The following is a 16,813-nucleotide window of genomic DNA, read 5'->3' as shown; positions in this document are numbered from 1 at the left end:
TCTGGTTACTGTAAATATAAAATTTGTTATTTTTATTTTCTTGGAATTGTTAATAAAGAAGAAAAAAACCCAGAGGAATTAAAAGGAGAGAATGGAGAAAAGGGAGGTCACCTTGGGATTAATCACTGCAACACACTGAACACAGGCACACATCTCATCTTTGTAAGTGACTGAAGATTAAGATTTAACTCTGCATTACCAATCTACTGCTAATTTCTGAGCATTTTGAATTATTGACAGTATCCCTTAACTTTAGCATCTACTCCCTTAAAGCTGATTGTTCTTCCTTGTTTTTGAAGAGGGCAGAACAGAAGCTGCAGGCCAAAACAAATCTATCTGGTTCCTGCCCTCACAGGTCCCACTGTACTAAAAGTTGTCAATACCTGAGACTTTCAGATATGTTACATCTTAAATCAAAGCCTTTCATAAAGTTAGAACAGAAGCCTAGTGCAACATTTTCATGCTTTTTCATGCAGTATCTTAAAGGTGATTTGGGCCTCTGGGTGCTGGTCACATATGCCCATACAAAATGAAAAAAAAAAAAAAAACCAGAAAAGATCAGTACATTTAAATTTAAGGCCACTTACAGCTCTCATCCTTCTCAGGCAGCAGGAACCACTAAGCCCTTGGAATCAGGCCATACAAGCACATCTCATTGTGTGTGGAGCTGACTGGCTTGTAAAAAGCTTAGCGCAGAAAACTTCATTGGTATTTTAGTATGTGGCATTTCTTCCATTCTGGTATTTATACATATTCCTAGTTATGCTGAGACTGTCAATACATAAAATTAGTTTTTATTTCCCTTATTTATTTTTTTCATTTTAATTCCCTGACCATATTTTATTCTTACGATCATTAACTGTGAAGACTGAAAAAACAATTTAAAATCAATTTTATGAGTCCAAGCTAACAGGCAAACAAAACATTAACAGTCTGAAACTCAAATCATATGTGATCAGTGTTGGCTTGCTCAGGAAATGCAAATACACTTCTGCAATGAGAATGCCAGGATGGCAAATAACATTAGTTTTTGAATACACATTCAATTTTCCAGGAATTTTATGCCCTTTTATAAGTAAGTGTAGCAGAAAGCTACACACATAGCCCATATTTTAGATTCAGATTAACAAAATTCCCATAAAAGGTGACTGTTAAGAGTCCCTCTTTGTGGATGAGGTTTTAGTCTGGAGAAATGCAGGTAGATCACTCCTCTCCATGTAACAGAAAACTGTTAACTGCATCACTGACCATTTTAGTATTTAGGTGAAGCTAGTCCTAAATTATTTAACAAGGAAATAAAACTAGCAGTCAGAGTTAACTAAATTAAACAGTCATATAAAATGCAGGACGATTCTATCTTTTAAATTCCTCTTCTGGAAAAATAACTCAAAAAGTAAGAATGAATACTAAAGGCAACTTTCAGAAGTCAAAGATGACATGAAACTTGTGGTTTTGTCCCAAGATGAGCAACAATGTCTGAAGAGCAGAGCACTGAAATGATGCATCAACTGGAATGAAAACTTCCACTTCAAAGGTCTGATGTATCTAAAATAAATAAATACCATAATCGGTAAAATAAACCAGCACATTTTATAAAACTTCTTGTAAGGGGTTTACAAACTGGAGGATACACACAAAATAACTAGTCCAAAGAATTCCTTAAAAATTATAAATTATTTGCTACAGTTTCTTTAATGGAGATGGCAGGAGTAGGTCCCACATGAGTCCATATATAACCCTTCTCTGGCCTTGTAGGAACAGTAGGGAAGGGAGATGACCGAGATTTGAAGTATTCCGAAGGTGCATGACAAACAAATTCTAAATATTCCATTTTTCTTGGGAGATCTTCTTCTGGTCCTAAAAAAATAAATTCAAAGACAAAACTTAAAGGCATAAAACTAAATATGCTGAATAAAAATATGCCACAACAGCCAACATTCCCTTACAGAATTTTCCTTTGCAATCCATGACTTTCCTAGAAAGGTGGCCTCCTGTGTTAGGCAAGAAACCTCTACCTTTAATTTTGCTGGGCTGATCTTTCCATCCCATTTGAAGCATTCTGATATTTGAGTGAATACTATAGTTAATATATTTAAAACACATTCTATTTGTGTCCTGCCTATTAGAAGGACTTCTCTGAATTACTAATTTTATCAGTAGCAGAACAGTCTCTGTGCCAGTGCTTGCATGCTATGTATTTTGAATATCCAGGATAAAGATCAAGTAATTCAGGTCACTTTAAAAGAAACAACTTGGATGGTTTACCAGAATCAAAGTTACTATGGTTTAAATCTATCTATAGAGCAATAATTTAATCTTTAAAGCTGCACAACTGTAATTGTACCCACAAACACTCAGCTAATCACAGTACAAGATAATCACACGCTGCAATAGTGGTAATCACATTATATACACATGATAAATAAAAAGTATTATTACAGTAAATGAGATGTTTACAAGATTAGAGTCTAAAATGTGGAACGTGCATAAAATACCTTGAGAAGCTAAAATGTTCATTTAAAGAATTCAACTCTACATTATCATAGGCACATCCAAGTAGCTGCAGAAAGTGAAGGCTCAGAGATTACCTATGATATAGGATGCTGGGTCAAAACAGTCTTTGGGGCTGGCTTGTGTAGGAATGAGCCAGGTTAGTGCAGCACTCTTTTCACAGTATTGGTCCTGAATAAACCCACGGATCTGAGCGTAGTATGTTCTTCCATCCTGCTCATCAACCACTGAAACAACATCTCCAATTTGGTAGTACACACCCTGGAAGACATACAAACAACACTGAAATCAAACAGCCTGATTTTTGTCAGCTTCACTTCACATCTTCAGTATCAGCACCCAAAATTATTCTAATTTATGCCAGTCTTGAAAGGCAGCTTCAATTCAGCCACATGCAAAAGAATGGTGGCATAAGAAAGAAAGGTGCTTGTTTTTAAAACAGATAAAAAGAACACAAACAACTCCAAACAAGCCTATTCACAACAACACTGCAAAGTATCAGAGTAGCAACATTCTACATAAGGAGGACAGAAGCTTTGACATAGTTCTCAAGAATTTCTGATAAAAACAGACACACAAGACAGTAATTCTTTTCTGAACTGGTCAACAGCAAACAAGAGATTCATCTGGAATGCCAGGCATGAAGCATCAGGTCCCTGGACAGTATGGAATCTCAGGCCACCACTGACTGTGCAGTCTCCCACTGCCTATCCTGACTTTTTGGGGAGGGAAAAGGGGGAAAAAACATTCTGTTTGCTTGTACTGCTGGGAAACAAAAGCAAATGTCAGAACTTTAGAACACCAACACTTTGGCATGTTGGTAAAGCTGCTCTCAAGCATGAATGTGAGAAGGCTCCCTCTTGCTTCACTGCAAGTGCCAACAGATCTTGTTCCCAGATGTTTGGGATTGTTTGCACCAGCTCTCAAATGGGAGCCAGCTGAGATGTTGGGGCACTGCAAGCCACCCCTCTATGGGAAATATGTTCTGCACCTATGGCAGGAAACATCACACAAATCTAAATAATCATCTCCAGTCACTTGACCACTGCACAGTGCAAGTGAAGTTTAAAAACGCTGACAGCAATAATTACAAAAAAAAAAAAAAACACTTTTTCTTGGAAGAGAAGAACCTGGGACAATGGTAACAATTTAAACTAGGTAAACTTAAGTAAACTACCTGGCAAGACTTAACGACAATAACTATGGCAAACCAAAATCCTACACAAGTGTTAGGCAAGGAAGAACAGTTTCTGTGATTATATCTCTAGTGCTTTCACTGTCCACAATAATTCTTGACACTGGAAACAGAAATAGGATAATCATTTTTGCAAATAGATTTGCATAAACCATACCTTATAAAAGATTGATTCTGCTGTAATTATAGTGGATACAGACTCAGGAGCCTTGATGGGCTAAGAAAAGAATATAGAAATTGCAAATTAGGAGCATTAAAACAAATCAACCATAAAGTTCCAGAGACTGTTTTTCTTTTTAGACAACATACAGATACATTATCTTCTAAGAAAACCAGCAAGCATTATTAGGTTAAAGCTCAAAGCAACAGAGCTAGCGTTTTCATCTCCAGGATTTTATGTGGAGAAGTGAGTGCGGAACTGCCATGACCGCTTTCTGTTTCCACTCCTCCCGCGGGCTCCGTGTCCGCCCCAGCCCGGCCCAGGCTCCCGGCCCAGCCGCTCCGCCTTACATTCTTCAGTTTGAAGATGTGCCTCCTGCCCTTGCCCTTGGTGGAAACCTTCTTCTCCGCAGCGGGCGCAGACTTGTACTTGGTGTTCCTGAGCCGCGCCGAGCGCCGGTGGATCTCCTGCTTGCTCTGCGGGGAACAGCACAATGAACACGAGGGGGACGGCCCGAACACTCCGGCCCCGGCCCCGCCCAGCCCCGCCCGGCCCCGGCGGCTGCATCGCCCTCGGCCTCGGCCTCCTCACCTGCTTCCCACCGCCGCCGCCTCCGCCGCCGCTGCCGCCACCGTTGCTGTGCTGAGCAGCGGCCGCCGAGGTGGTGGCGAAGGCGGCGGCGGGCGGCGGCGCCGAGCGGGCCGTGCAGTTGTTGCACAGGATCTCGCCCTGCCCGCCCTTCTTCCACATGGAGGAGGACGTGCTGCGGCACACGCTGCAGGTGGGCTTCAGCCCCAGCGGCATCCTGAGGCCGGCGCGGGGCCCGCGGGCCCGACAGCGAGCGGCGGGAGCGCGGCGCCCACAGCGGCCCCGGCGCCGGCCCCTTCCCGGCGGCGGCGGATGTGGCTGCGGCGGGGCCGGGAGCGGCGGGGCCGGGCCTGCCCTCTGCTGGCGGCGGCCGGGCCGCGGCCCCCGGGACAAACGGAGCCCGGCCCGCTCCGGGCTGCTCTCGCCTCGGGCCGAGCCGTGGCACAGAGAGCGGGGCCCCGTCGGTCCCGGTGAGGGACGGAGGCCCGATGGTGCAGCTGGGGCTGGTCAGCCCGGGGAAGGGCGTGTGGAGACCTCGCAGCACCTTCCAGTGTCTGAAGGGAACCTACAGGGAAGCCTGAGGGACTCTGTCAGGAACAGCAGTGACAGAACAGGACGGGGAGAATGGGTACAAACTGAAAGACGGAGCATTTATATTAGATGTTAGGAAGAAATTCTCTACTGTGAATGTGTGCCCAGGCAGGCTGTAGATGCCTCAAACCTGGCAGTGTTCAAAACTGTGCTGGATGAGACCTGGTCTAGCGGGAGCTGTCCCTGCTGATGGCAGGGGGGCTGGGGCTAGATGATCTTTAAGGCAGCTTCCAACCCATAGCATTCTGTGATTCTGTGCAGAATCTGTCTCTGGTGCTGTTCCTGTTTGCAGGGGATGCCAGGTTGTCACAGACATATTTTATGAAAAATCCTTTCGTTAGGATTTTTTCTCCTGAGAAGCTTTAGAGGAAAAGAAAAGCAGTAATTGTCTACTGTTGTGGAATGCAACAGGTGCATCTTTGATTGGTCTCGTGTGGTTGTTTTTAATGCCAATCACAGCCCAGCTGTCTCGGACTCTGGTCAGTCACAAGATTTTATTATTCTGTTCCTTTCTATTGCTTGCTAGCCTTCTGATTAAATCCTTTCTTCTATTCTTTTAGTATAGTTTTAATGTATAATTTTCTTTTAATATAATATATATAATAAAATAATAAATCAGCCTTCTGAAACATGGAGTCAAGATTCTCATCTCCTCTCTCGTCCTGGGACCCCTGCGAACACCACCACACCAGGTGCTGTCATTCAGGGATTTACAGCTGTCACTCTTCTGGCTCAGCAGAAAATCAGGGGACAGGAGATGGATTGCAATGATTGTCCTGATTCAGGAGAAAGTGTTGGTGGATATTACCATCAACATATGCCAGTTTTGGCTTTCATTTAGATTAAGTATTTGGCAAAAATCCTCTGCTTTGAAGGTGGTGAGGCACTGGAACAGGCTGCCCAGAGAAGTTGTGGATGCCCCATCCCTGGAAGTGTTCAAGGTTGAGTGGGGCCCTGATCTAATGGAAGGTGACCCTGCCCATGGCATGGGTGGTTAAAACTAGATGATCTTAAAGGTCCCCTTAAAAACAAGCCACTCTATGATTCTCTGCCCCTCTTGCATGAAGCCTCAGTTGTGTATCACATAATTCAAAAGGCCAGGGAATGAACTTGTGCCTTTGTGAAGCTTTGAGAGCCAGATGTAGGAGCCATGGATCTAACAGAGGTTCCTCACCTGTTGCCACTCACGTGGCCCTGGGCCATCCCTTGGAGATGTTTTTCTAGTTGGATGTTAGGAAAAAAATGCTCAGTCATGCATGAGGATTTGCAGGCTCTTAGTTCCCATATTCAGTTTCTGTCCTTAGGGTTTATTTAAAGCTTCTTTGGTGCAAATGAAATTGATTTTTGTCTTGTCCTCAGTGGACACAAATTTGCAGGGATCTATTAATAGATGCTCTCCCCATGCAGTGTGCTGTGGATGCAGGGTGTGCCTGGGTTGCTACTGGCTCATGGACAGCTATGTTTCACCTCTTGCAGGCCTCTTTCACACCAAATTTGACTTTCTTGTCTCAGATGCCAAATTTATTCCTCAATTTTGATTTAAGTCCTCATTTACCCTCATCTCTTTTCAAGCTGTTTCTGTTTATACTTACTGGGTGCATTTTTTTTTTTTTGTTTTGTTTCTTTAATGCATCTCTCTGTAGTTGTATTTTGCAGGTCAGTGATCTCTCAGAGGCCTTAAGCTTTTTCCATCACTTTTTTTTTTGCAGCTTCTGCTGCTTTTGTTCCCAAGCATCCACCTCAGCAGTCCTCCAGTGCTGGGCCCCTCTCACTGCCATCATGTTGGCATGGCTTCACTAGTCTGTGTAGAAACGGGCTAGAAATGAGTGACAGTGTCCATTTCTGTCCAGATAAGTATCTCATACTTTGTGAAGGTTTTTATTTTGTGAATTTTTATAAGATTTATTGTTAAATAAAAATTGCAATAGTTGTTCTTTTCAACACCAGTTCTACCATCTTCCTGGTTTCTAACCCCTTGGTCTTTCTGAAACCATGTGCAGGGTCTTTTCTGTCACACATATAGGATGTGTGTGGTTTACATATATGTGTATACTCTTAATTAAATATGCTACTGTATATTGTTGATAACTTACCCGCTGTGATTATTCTTTCTGCTTTTAAATAATAACTTTAATTAAAAAAACCCAAATAAATAAAGCTTAAGCTTTAAGAAACCTCATCTGAGGTGGTAGTTTAGGATAATTAAAATATGGTTTAGACAAGCATTTTTATGTTATCAAAAAGTTTTAGTTAAGTATTTCTTGACAAGTGTGGTTCTGTCATTTCAATGGAACCACAGTAAAACAACACCTTGAGATTACAGTGTTCCTGGTATGATTATTCTGTTGGCCTTGTGTAAGAGCAGAGAGAGGCAGAGATTGCTGTCACTGCAGTCTGACCATCCCTGCCTCACCTGGAAGGTGACACAAAGAACAGTGGTTATGATGTTTTGTCAGAAATTACACCCAGCATGTCTTTTATCCTGGCAACAGCTGAAATGTTCTGAGAGTTGCTGAATACCTGGTAGCTATGGGTAGAAGCAGAGGTGGGGCTCAGGAGTTTAAGTAAAGTACCCTCTCTACAGAGGACCTCAAGCCTTAAAATGTCAATCCCAAATTTTGAGCAGCCTCTTCAGTTTCCTGATTCTCCTAAACAGAACAAGCCTCTCCTTGGAGCTGGAGTGGGTTGACTCAGTCTGAGGCCTGACTGGATGTGCCTGATGCAGCTGAGGCATTTTGTGCCGTGTAAGCTCAGCTAAAGTTGCAGAGTAAATGTTTTCTTGCAATTAATGTGTATTTCCAGCTTATTTTATTTTTACCCCAATAAAAGAAAGGGCCGCCCTTGGGACTGACCAGAGCCCATCCCTGCTCTGTGAAACTTCCAATGTAGACTCCACAAAGAAGTGGAGGAAATAAAATGTTGGCTCCACCTGTGGAGGGGGACTGTGTTAGACACTGGCTGTCAGTGCAGAACTGTTTCTCCTCAGGAGCTCTCAGTGAGAGTGGTTTTTATTGGAAGTGATGCAAATCTGCACACACTGCTCATTTCCTGCTTCAGCAGTTGAATTGTTCTGCAGTGGATTTAATTGCATTGCTTCCTCCTAGCTTCTTACTGCTACCCTGCAGTCAGCTGGCTCACAGCTGAAGAATCCTTTATTCCTACTATGTGTGTGTCACTGTTCCAGTCAGCTGCAGAGGATGCACATGGGCTGCTCCTCCAGAAATATTTGTGTTGTAAATGCATGAAATTGGGTATAAATCTGATGGACTGGTGCACTCTGCATTTCCACATGGCTCTGTTCTAAGGTTCTGTACTTAACAGCTCTCTTGTGAGAAAAGCAGCCTGTATTCCCTTAATTCTCAGAGCCACAACTCATGCTGTGCTTGAGATGTGTTGCACAGTTATTACTTGCATAAGTAACATGCATCTGTCTTTGCAGCTTTTGGGTCTTAATTACTCATTGGAGCTTGTAATAAATAGAGCCAGGAATTCACCCTGCATTTTGTGAGGTCTTTGGTTTTTGGGCCTCATGAGGGACATGGGTAGGTAAAGCAATGGCAGAGATGACATAAAATAACAATGAGCACTTGGTTCTTTCAAGGCACGTTAAAGCTGTCTCTTGAGCCAGACAAGCTGTCTCTAGAGCTTGTAAACAAACTGGCTATCTTTGTGTCCATGTTTTGGCTTCCATTGTCACCACCCTCCCTGAGTATTCCAGTGGGATGCCTTCTGTGAGGGCACTGAGGCACTGGAACAGGTTGCCCAGAGAAGCTGGGAATGCTTCCTCAGTGGAAGTGTTCAAGGCTGGGTGGGATGGAGCTCTGAGCAGCCTGGTCTAATGAAAGGTGTCCCTGAGCATGGAAGGGGGATTGGAACAACATGGTCTTCAAGGTCCCTTCCAACCCAAACCAGTGTGTGGTTCCATGATCTTGGCATGCTTGGTGGAGGAGGTTGATGACATTACTGTGACAATGAACAAAATAGTTCGGTGCTATTAATGTAACAGAGGCACTCTGAATCCCCAGGTAACAATGGAGAGTGGATATTAAGTGGCAGTTAAGTAACACTGCTTAACAGAATCTTTCACAAAAATGAGCCCCCCCTGTTTAGCACCACTATGTAGTGACAAGGCATTACTCTACAAACAAGTGCACAATATGGCTGCAGCAAGTAAGACAAATTCTATTTTAGATTTTTTTCAAAGCTTAATGATGGTACTTTATATTTACAAATCAAATCATTCAGCTTACTATATGGTGTCCAACTAATCTGGCACAGTACTGAACATACCCTAAAAATGTCTGTCAGCAGTCTCAAGGACCTGCTACAGTAAGTCTAAGATGTAATGAGACAGAACGGAATTAGTTTAAGTAATAAATGTTTAATCAAAGAATTTTACATATTATTAACAGCATTCATTTGGCCAAACATCTACATGGTTGTAGTATCCTACCTGTATATAAAGTGGGAATGTATCAAGTATAGACTATGAAAGTGCAAATAACAATTCAAGGTTAGAGTAATTTTTTTACATTATAAAATTAACAGGTTTACAAAATAGTCTTGCCAAACTTTTATTTTTGAATTGTAAAGTCAATGACTATGGTGTTAAAATAAGTACCAAGAAAATACAAATTTAATAGTCTAATTTCATGCTCATAAGAGTAACACGGAAACAATGGATTTACTGCACAACTTAACCAAATTACATAAAACCAGAACCCACAAACTTCACTACCTTCACAGAGAGCACTCTTACATATCTTACTGCAACTTTGCGAGACATCTCAATGCAATACACAATCTTTTTGTGAGAATCTTTCTATTCAGAAATTACCATTCAAGGAAGCTATGTGAGTTGAACAACTTTCAGACCAATTCATGATGACAGTTCATGAAGGACCATTTCAGTTGAAGGACTTTATACCTACAGGTATTTTTCAAAGGCTCAATATTATGTCAGGAGTAGGGTGGCTAGAGGAAAAGTTGGAAAATTATTTAGACTATTCTAATTCATTCTCTCTAAAGATGCTTGAAAATGGACAAGGTTTTTATGGGGTAAGGGTAAAATATTCTTATTTCATTTTTTACTAATATGAACCTTGTAACTGCAAGGTTCCAAAGCTGGATTTGCATGAATTAGTTACCAAAACACTCACTTGAACTCACAGTAATCAATACATAAACTTTGCTATCATGACACTTGCCTATACACACTCAGTAGTAATAAACTTTTATATCATATCAACAAATCTCTGGTAACAGTTAAGCAAAACTTAAAATGGAGTGTATGTAATTTGCTCATGTTAAGAAAAGTTTTGATTATATGTAATTAAAACAGCCATTTGAACAACTTATTCTAGTTGTAATTACATACTGTACCATTGTATCTTACTAACTGTAGATTGATGCTTTTAAGCAAATCTAAAACCAGTATTTTTGTTTTTCACGGTACAACAACTAGGAAAAGGTTTTTTTGTGTTTTTTTAAATTTTATTTTTTTTCTTACACTAAACAGTAATCACACAGCAAATGAATATTGTGCAATTGAACAAATACCTAGTAGTGTTTTGTATATGCAAAAACACTGACTGAACGTTTAGTTATTTACTGTAAAGGCAAGGCCATGGGTGGTTTTATGGAGGTCTTTGCAATTAATAGCATAGTTACTCCAGAACAAACACTGAATTTGAATTACTTGTTTAACTGTGGCAACTATCCAGTTGGGTTAGGCAAAGGCACCGTAACATGTTGAGCAGGATGTGTTATCTTTTAATTGTGGGACTGAATAATATATGAAAATTCTGTATTCCTATATTTTTATAAAATGTTATCATTAAAAGTAATTGCACTATTAGTGCATAAAATGCTTTGTAGAATTATGAAAACAAAGAACTATGATTGCACTTCCATTAAAGTGTCTCTTAAAATACAGCATAGCTGTTGCTAACTCACTGTATTTTAATATTTAAAATAACTGTTTAACAGCAGCATTAGGTTTTATTAACTTAAGATACAGGCTACATTTAATTAAATGCAGTCACCATGGCAACATATGCCAGTTAAATTTGGAGACACAATGCTACCCAGTGGTTTCTTCCATTGCTAAGAATTGTGGGATTAGTTGGATAGGGTAACACTGCACTGTTTCATTAGGCTACTGCCAGTTAACTTTTCACAGTTTGGCACATTTGGACTGTAAATAGACATGAAAAAATCTTTGATTTTAAAGGGAAAGAATATCCCCTAAAACTTGTTCCTGGAGCAGTACTACAGAGAAGCATTAAATACCTCCGTTCACACTGCTAACAAAAATGAAAAATGACTAAGGAAAAGTTATGGAAAACAAAACCAAAATGCAAATTAACTGCTAGATGTTATTTTGGTGAAATTATGAGTTCTAAAAAATGGAATAAACTATTTCTTAGGAAAACCAAACAAAATAATCAGTGTAAGCCTTTAATCCATACTTTCAAGTTAAGGATCATCAACCTAAGGCTAAACAGATGCTGCATTGTATTAGGAATGTGGAATACAACCTACTTATTCCTTTCTCTTGAGAGCAAAAAGGCAAATACTACCTAATTAAATGCAAAGGATATTCCTTGAAAGGTTCACATCATTATGAAGAACTGCAATTCAAGAGAACTCCTAAATATCCGTTGTTACGTCAGTGGTTACAACTGAGCTGCAATTATGTGGATCAAAGCCTCCATAATGCTTACTCCACATACTGTACCATCTGTCACTGCCATTCTTTCACTCCAGATTTAGTTTTTATTCATACCAGATGCACGTGTTCAGTCCATTCACTTGAGGTTTGAGGAGTCTGACTTGAACTATCTCCTGAATTATCTAGGGTGCTGGTTACCTCCCTGTTATTATCACCAATTTGTGATACTGTTTCTCTTGGAATAATGTTTTCTTCAGAAGTGCTTTCCTCTGTTTGGGTTCCTCTGCCTTCATTTTTGAGTGCATCCTCAAACAGTGCATGCTCTTCCTGAGGCTCCAGCCCTGTGTCTGTAAGATTTGGTTGCCCTGCTGACCCATCTTCAGTGCTGGGCTGCTGTGACTCCTCATCTGTTTCTGTACTTGTTGAGGGGATCAGGGCAATACTCTGTGGGTTCATGTCATGAAACCAGGCCATAATATTTCCAAGCAGATTTTCATTGGTATTGGGATCTTGACTGCTGGAATCAGCATCGCTTGAAGTTGAATATAATCCACTTCTTGTCTCGCTGCAGGGGTGGGAGTGAAGACGATCGGCTGAGAAGGGATCATTGCCTGCACCCAGTCTCATCAGACTGTCACCAAGTTCTAGCAGCTCAGAGCTGCTCAAAGCACCCCTTGGGTTGTCTATACTGATGGGAGCAGAGTCCAGTCTTGTAGGCAAAGAGGTACCTATTGCTCCTAAAGATGCCTCATTATTTAGAAAGTCTCTAGTTTCTTCATCTACGGCCAAGCCAGATTCTTGTAATGACAGCTGAATAGCTAGCAGGATGTTTGGGTCATCTTCATCCAGAGAACTCAGAGCCTGTGGAAATACATAAGGATGCTCTCAGAATAAAACTTGCAGCTTGTTACATATTTTGGATAAAAAGCAATTTTGTCTCAAATCTGAAATTCATTCTTTATTCCTACATGTCCTTTATCAGAATAAATTTTTACCAACAGTGCTGACAACACAATTTAAAAAGTAACTATTGTTATGTCAGTGATTGTTTAACAATTCTTACCATTATGAATGTATAATTTATTGTCCTAGATTCTCCCTTTCTCCTTGAAGAATTAAGAAAATTTGCAGAGACACAATGACACAGACAGGCAGAGCAGAGGAGAGCAAGCAAAGCAGAGAGAATGGAAAAGAGATTAGGGGAGATACCTGAAGAGAATCCTGGTTTTCAGAGCGACTGACAGGGGTATAGTCATGAAGCGAAGAGCTGTGCAGAATACCCATAGAAGCTGAACTCACCATGGAGGTGCCATGTCTTCTACTGCTGCCACCTTCCTGAGTGTCTGTTTGGGCAACCAAAACAAAAGTGGTTGAAGAACCAGTGAGGAAGCCTCCTCTGCTATGATTTACTGACAGAATCTCTTACTTCCTTTTGGATTCCAGTTGTGTAATTTTATTTCTTTATTCACTCTGAATGAAAGAATCCAAACCACTCCTTCCCATCAGCTCTTACACAGTGGTGAAACACCAATCCCACTGTTTTAGGAGTGACTGCCTGGCTCATTTGTCCTGCCTTCAATACTCTTCTCTATGAAAGCATGGGCTATGCCATTGGGAGCATGGGCAGAAGGGGCAAAGTGCTTCTAAGGCACGTACATGATTTATGGAAAAGCCTGAAAATTACTGCCTGTGGACACAAATACAGGATGCACTTACAGATGGATTGCAAATCACATTTGCCCAATTCTCTGTTCAAAGACAAAACCTCAGCTATAATGTTAACATTATAATAATCTTTACTGTAACACTGCAGCACAATTAAGAGTAGAGTTGTTAGGGAATACTTCAGCAATTACTGACATTGCTGTTTTCTCAAAAGCCACAAAAAATAGAAGATGGTGCTTCCAGAAAAAACTGCTCTGTAATAGAAATAAATGTAGATCTCTTGACTTTGGAAAATGGAATTTTCCACTCCAAAACTCAAAATATGATAGACTGAAATAAAATAATCTCTTGCATGCTTTAAAAGTGTGCACTTAGCCATCACTACTATATTCAAGTGTTCAGTCAAAATCTAGTCCTTCAGCTAACAAAATAGTTTTGCATTTTATTTGTAATAGGGAAGAACCAAAGTTCACCAAAATTTTGATTACTTTTTCTAAAATAGAGGATGCATGTGATCCTTTCTCCTCAATAAAGGATCTCTCTTCTTGGTTTTAAAGAACAAGCTAAGTGTTAAGTTCCTGAGACACAGCAATTTGTGCAGCATGGCTGAGAGACTGAGCACACAGACTGGCAGCTCTGCAGAAACAGTGCCACAGTATGAGTTGGGTTCAAGCTATTTCTGGACCTGTGCTAAGGTTCTGGCAGAACTGAGCCAGCCCAGACAGCCAAGTCACAGAGAGACCTTAAAGGACGGCACTACCAGCCCTCAGAAGAGCAGCACTCTGCAAGTCACAGTCAGGCCAATTTCTTTCCCGGCTGCATTTGCCAAAACAGCTTCTGGGCAGAGTTTTGGAATCCAACCTTAGGACGCTCTTCCACAGGCCTGTAGCCTCTACATTCTATGCACAACTGGTTCTTTTCATTGGTATAGAGGACTTGTGTATGAATGAGTGACCTTCAGAATTTCTTCAGAAAAGCAAACCTGTGCTGGACAGCTGAGAAGTTGTTAGTGGGAAGATCAATGAATTTCTCTTTTAGAACAGCAGCAGCCACAGTGAAGTCAACAACACTTCTAAGATCACATAAAAAAACTGCAGAGACAAGCCTTTATGTTGTACCCTGGAAAATACAGCAATGTATTTTAAACTTCTTTAAAGTGTATCCACAGAAAAACAAGCCCTGTTGTGGTCACTACCAGTGATTTCTGAAGCAGGAAGGGCAAGGAGCCAGCCCAGAGGGCCGTACCTAAGGTACTCTCACTGGGGTCCTCGGGGTCGGGAGTGTTACTCAGCAGACTGTGCATGTCCCCGCGCCGGCGCTGCCTGTGCCTCCTCCGATACTGAAATTCAGCATATTCCTGCATAAACCAAAGGTTACAAAACACAGGGCAGCATGCAGCACTATTTTTCTGAGTAACAAGCAGCACATTTTTATAAAAAATGTGTGATTTTATATGCTTATTATAAAATCACCCGCTTTCAGAAAAATGAATTGCAAGTTGTATCATGCGACGCTTAACATAAATAACAAAAAAATCCAAAGTAATCCTAGATCTATAAAACAACGAATTAACAACAAAAAAAAAAACTTAGATGTACTACCAACATTTTAATACTTGCAATCTCCTTTTTTACCAATTCCAGGAACACATTTCTTGTTTAAATCTCTGATGCCAAACTTTATATCTGCACCTATTGACACACTTTTAATAAATGTATACTCACTGATTTTAGAACATAAAAACAACTGATGTGAATTAGACCAATAAATTATCTCAGAATCTCTGCTGCCAGCAATTGGCAGTAGAAAAGAACCTTGAAAAGACAACAGAAAGCTGTTAGACATACACTGGAACTTGATATATTTCTCTGAGCCTCCAGGACACTATGGCTCCAGAACGTCTTAAGCCACATCTGACACTCTTCTACTGGTCACTCTATGATGGATTTTTATTCCATGGATTTTTTTATTTCTACTACAAATCTCCTCTACTTTTGCTTAACTTGAGCTGCTAATGAGCCATACCATATGGATCTGAACTCCCACAGCCTGTATTTTCTCATATTGTGTGTGCTTAGACATTTCATATAGCATTTACATTTATTGGAAAAGACTCTTGACAACATCAAGCTAACATCCCAAGGGCTAATTATCTTAATACTTGGATCAATTTGCATATCTTTCCTAATATGAAGGAACTAGTTCTATGCTTGAAAGCAAATTTCCAGGTATCTTTTCTGGTATGTCCAGCTGACACTGAACCTGTGTAGGCAGCACTTTGTGTAATTTCAGTTATTCCTACACACAAGGCAATAAAACTGTGCACACAGGTACTCGCTCTTCTCTTCAAAAGAATATTGTTCTTTATTTCTGTGAGCTCCAAGTTGGGAAATCTGTAATCCAAAGGATTCATTTGGCCAAATGAATTGGTAAAGATAACAGTACCATTAGTTTTCCTTTCCTATATTAACTCTTTAACATCTGAAGTACCTAAAACTTAAATCCAGAAGTGCTATTTCTCTTACACAATGTCCCTAGTAATGTAGATGGTATTAGGAGAGTATATTTTCTTCCATGAACTTTCTCAGACCAAGTGCTTACTCATAATGACATATGCAAGACAAAAGGAATAGTCACAAAATCATGGGTGTGGGCAGATTTTTATCCATGGAAGTTGTGAGAACATCAAAAAGTAGCTTTATTGGACCAGACAGAAGGTCCATTTAGCCCAATATTCTATCTTCAACAGCAGTTAGTAGTATATGCTTGTTAGTCTAATGGAACACCATAAAGAAACAAAGCAAGCATGAGGTGATTCTTCTCTAAAGTGTTCTTCCAGCTTTTAGGGATCTCAGGGATTTTCTAAATGCAAGGCAGAGCCTCAAACAACAGAAAATCAAACCTTGATTTAGGATAATATAACTGAATTATGAAAAAATATATATAATTTTATCACTCTGAATCAGAAAAGGAATCATGGGAAGTGATCATTGAACACTAAGATTTATTCATCATACCAGATCTTAGCTCTCATTTGTTTGCAATAAATACAGTTCTATGTAAAATGCTTTGCAGTGAAATTCACTAAAATAAACAAAGATGACCATTATTAATTCTATAAAATTCCTTTAGCATAGGTGGTTGCAAGTATTTGTGATAGCTACATAGCAAAGAAACCAACTTGCATCACACAGTGCCACATTTAGGCAAATCATAGAAACTCATAAGCAGATCATCTAAGCACAGCTGCTATTGCACCTCCTGCTAAACAGCTTTTCAACACATTTCCTACCAGCTTCTTCTCATAGCCAGTTCCACTGTCATCAGTAACATCACAATCAATCATACAGTAACTTCACAATGAGTTTGATGTTGTCAGATGTGGGATTATTTAAAAAAAACTAAAGGAAGGAACTGGACAGGAGAAGCA

General features: G+C 40.4%; 2 protein-coding genes across 8 annotated transcripts in view; both read right to left on the bottom strand.

Annotated features, from left to right (window-relative positions):
- Positions 1–4,749, bottom strand: GATAD1 (GATA zinc finger domain containing 1). The gene is made up of 5 exons (XM_059487922.1): positions 4,458–4,749; positions 4,217–4,342; positions 3,864–3,923; positions 2,589–2,772; positions 1–1,857 (listed from the first exon to the last, which is right to left on the bottom strand). Exons 1-5 carry the CDS (start codon positions 4,668–4,670, stop codon positions 1,667–1,669), a joined length of 774 nt encoding a protein of 257 aa, XP_059343905.1. The 5' UTR covers positions 4,671–4,749; the 3' UTR covers positions 1–1,666.
- Positions 4,750–9,410: 4,661 nt separating this feature from the next.
- The window catches only part of ANKIB1 (ankyrin repeat and IBR domain containing 1), an 88,424-nt gene continuing 81,021 nt past the window's right edge, over positions 9,411–16,813 (bottom strand). For 4 of the 7 annotated variants that reach the window (XM_059466148.1, XM_059466163.1, XM_059466157.1 and 1 more), the window contains exons 18-20: positions 14,629–14,740; positions 12,928–13,061; positions 9,411–12,579 (exon numbers count right to left, since the gene is read on the bottom strand). In XM_059466148.1, coding sequence (XP_059322131.1) covers positions 11,827–12,579; positions 12,928–13,061; positions 14,629–14,740 — 999 coding nt within the window. In that variant the 3' untranslated portion in view covers positions 9,411–11,826. The remainder of the gene's footprint in view (positions 12,580–12,927; positions 13,062–14,628; positions 14,741–16,813) is intronic. The other 3 variants (XM_059466186.1, XM_059466178.1, XM_059466195.1) reach the window with 3 other exon arrangements.

Source organism: Ammospiza nelsoni, chromosome 1, assembly GCF_027579445.1.
Source record: "Ammospiza nelsoni isolate bAmmNel1 chromosome 1, bAmmNel1.pri, whole genome shotgun sequence".
In the NCBI taxonomy this organism is placed as follows: domain Eukaryota; kingdom Metazoa; phylum Chordata; class Aves; order Passeriformes; family Passerellidae; genus Ammospiza; species Ammospiza nelsoni.
This window is presented reverse-complemented; position numbering and strand designations above follow the sequence as displayed.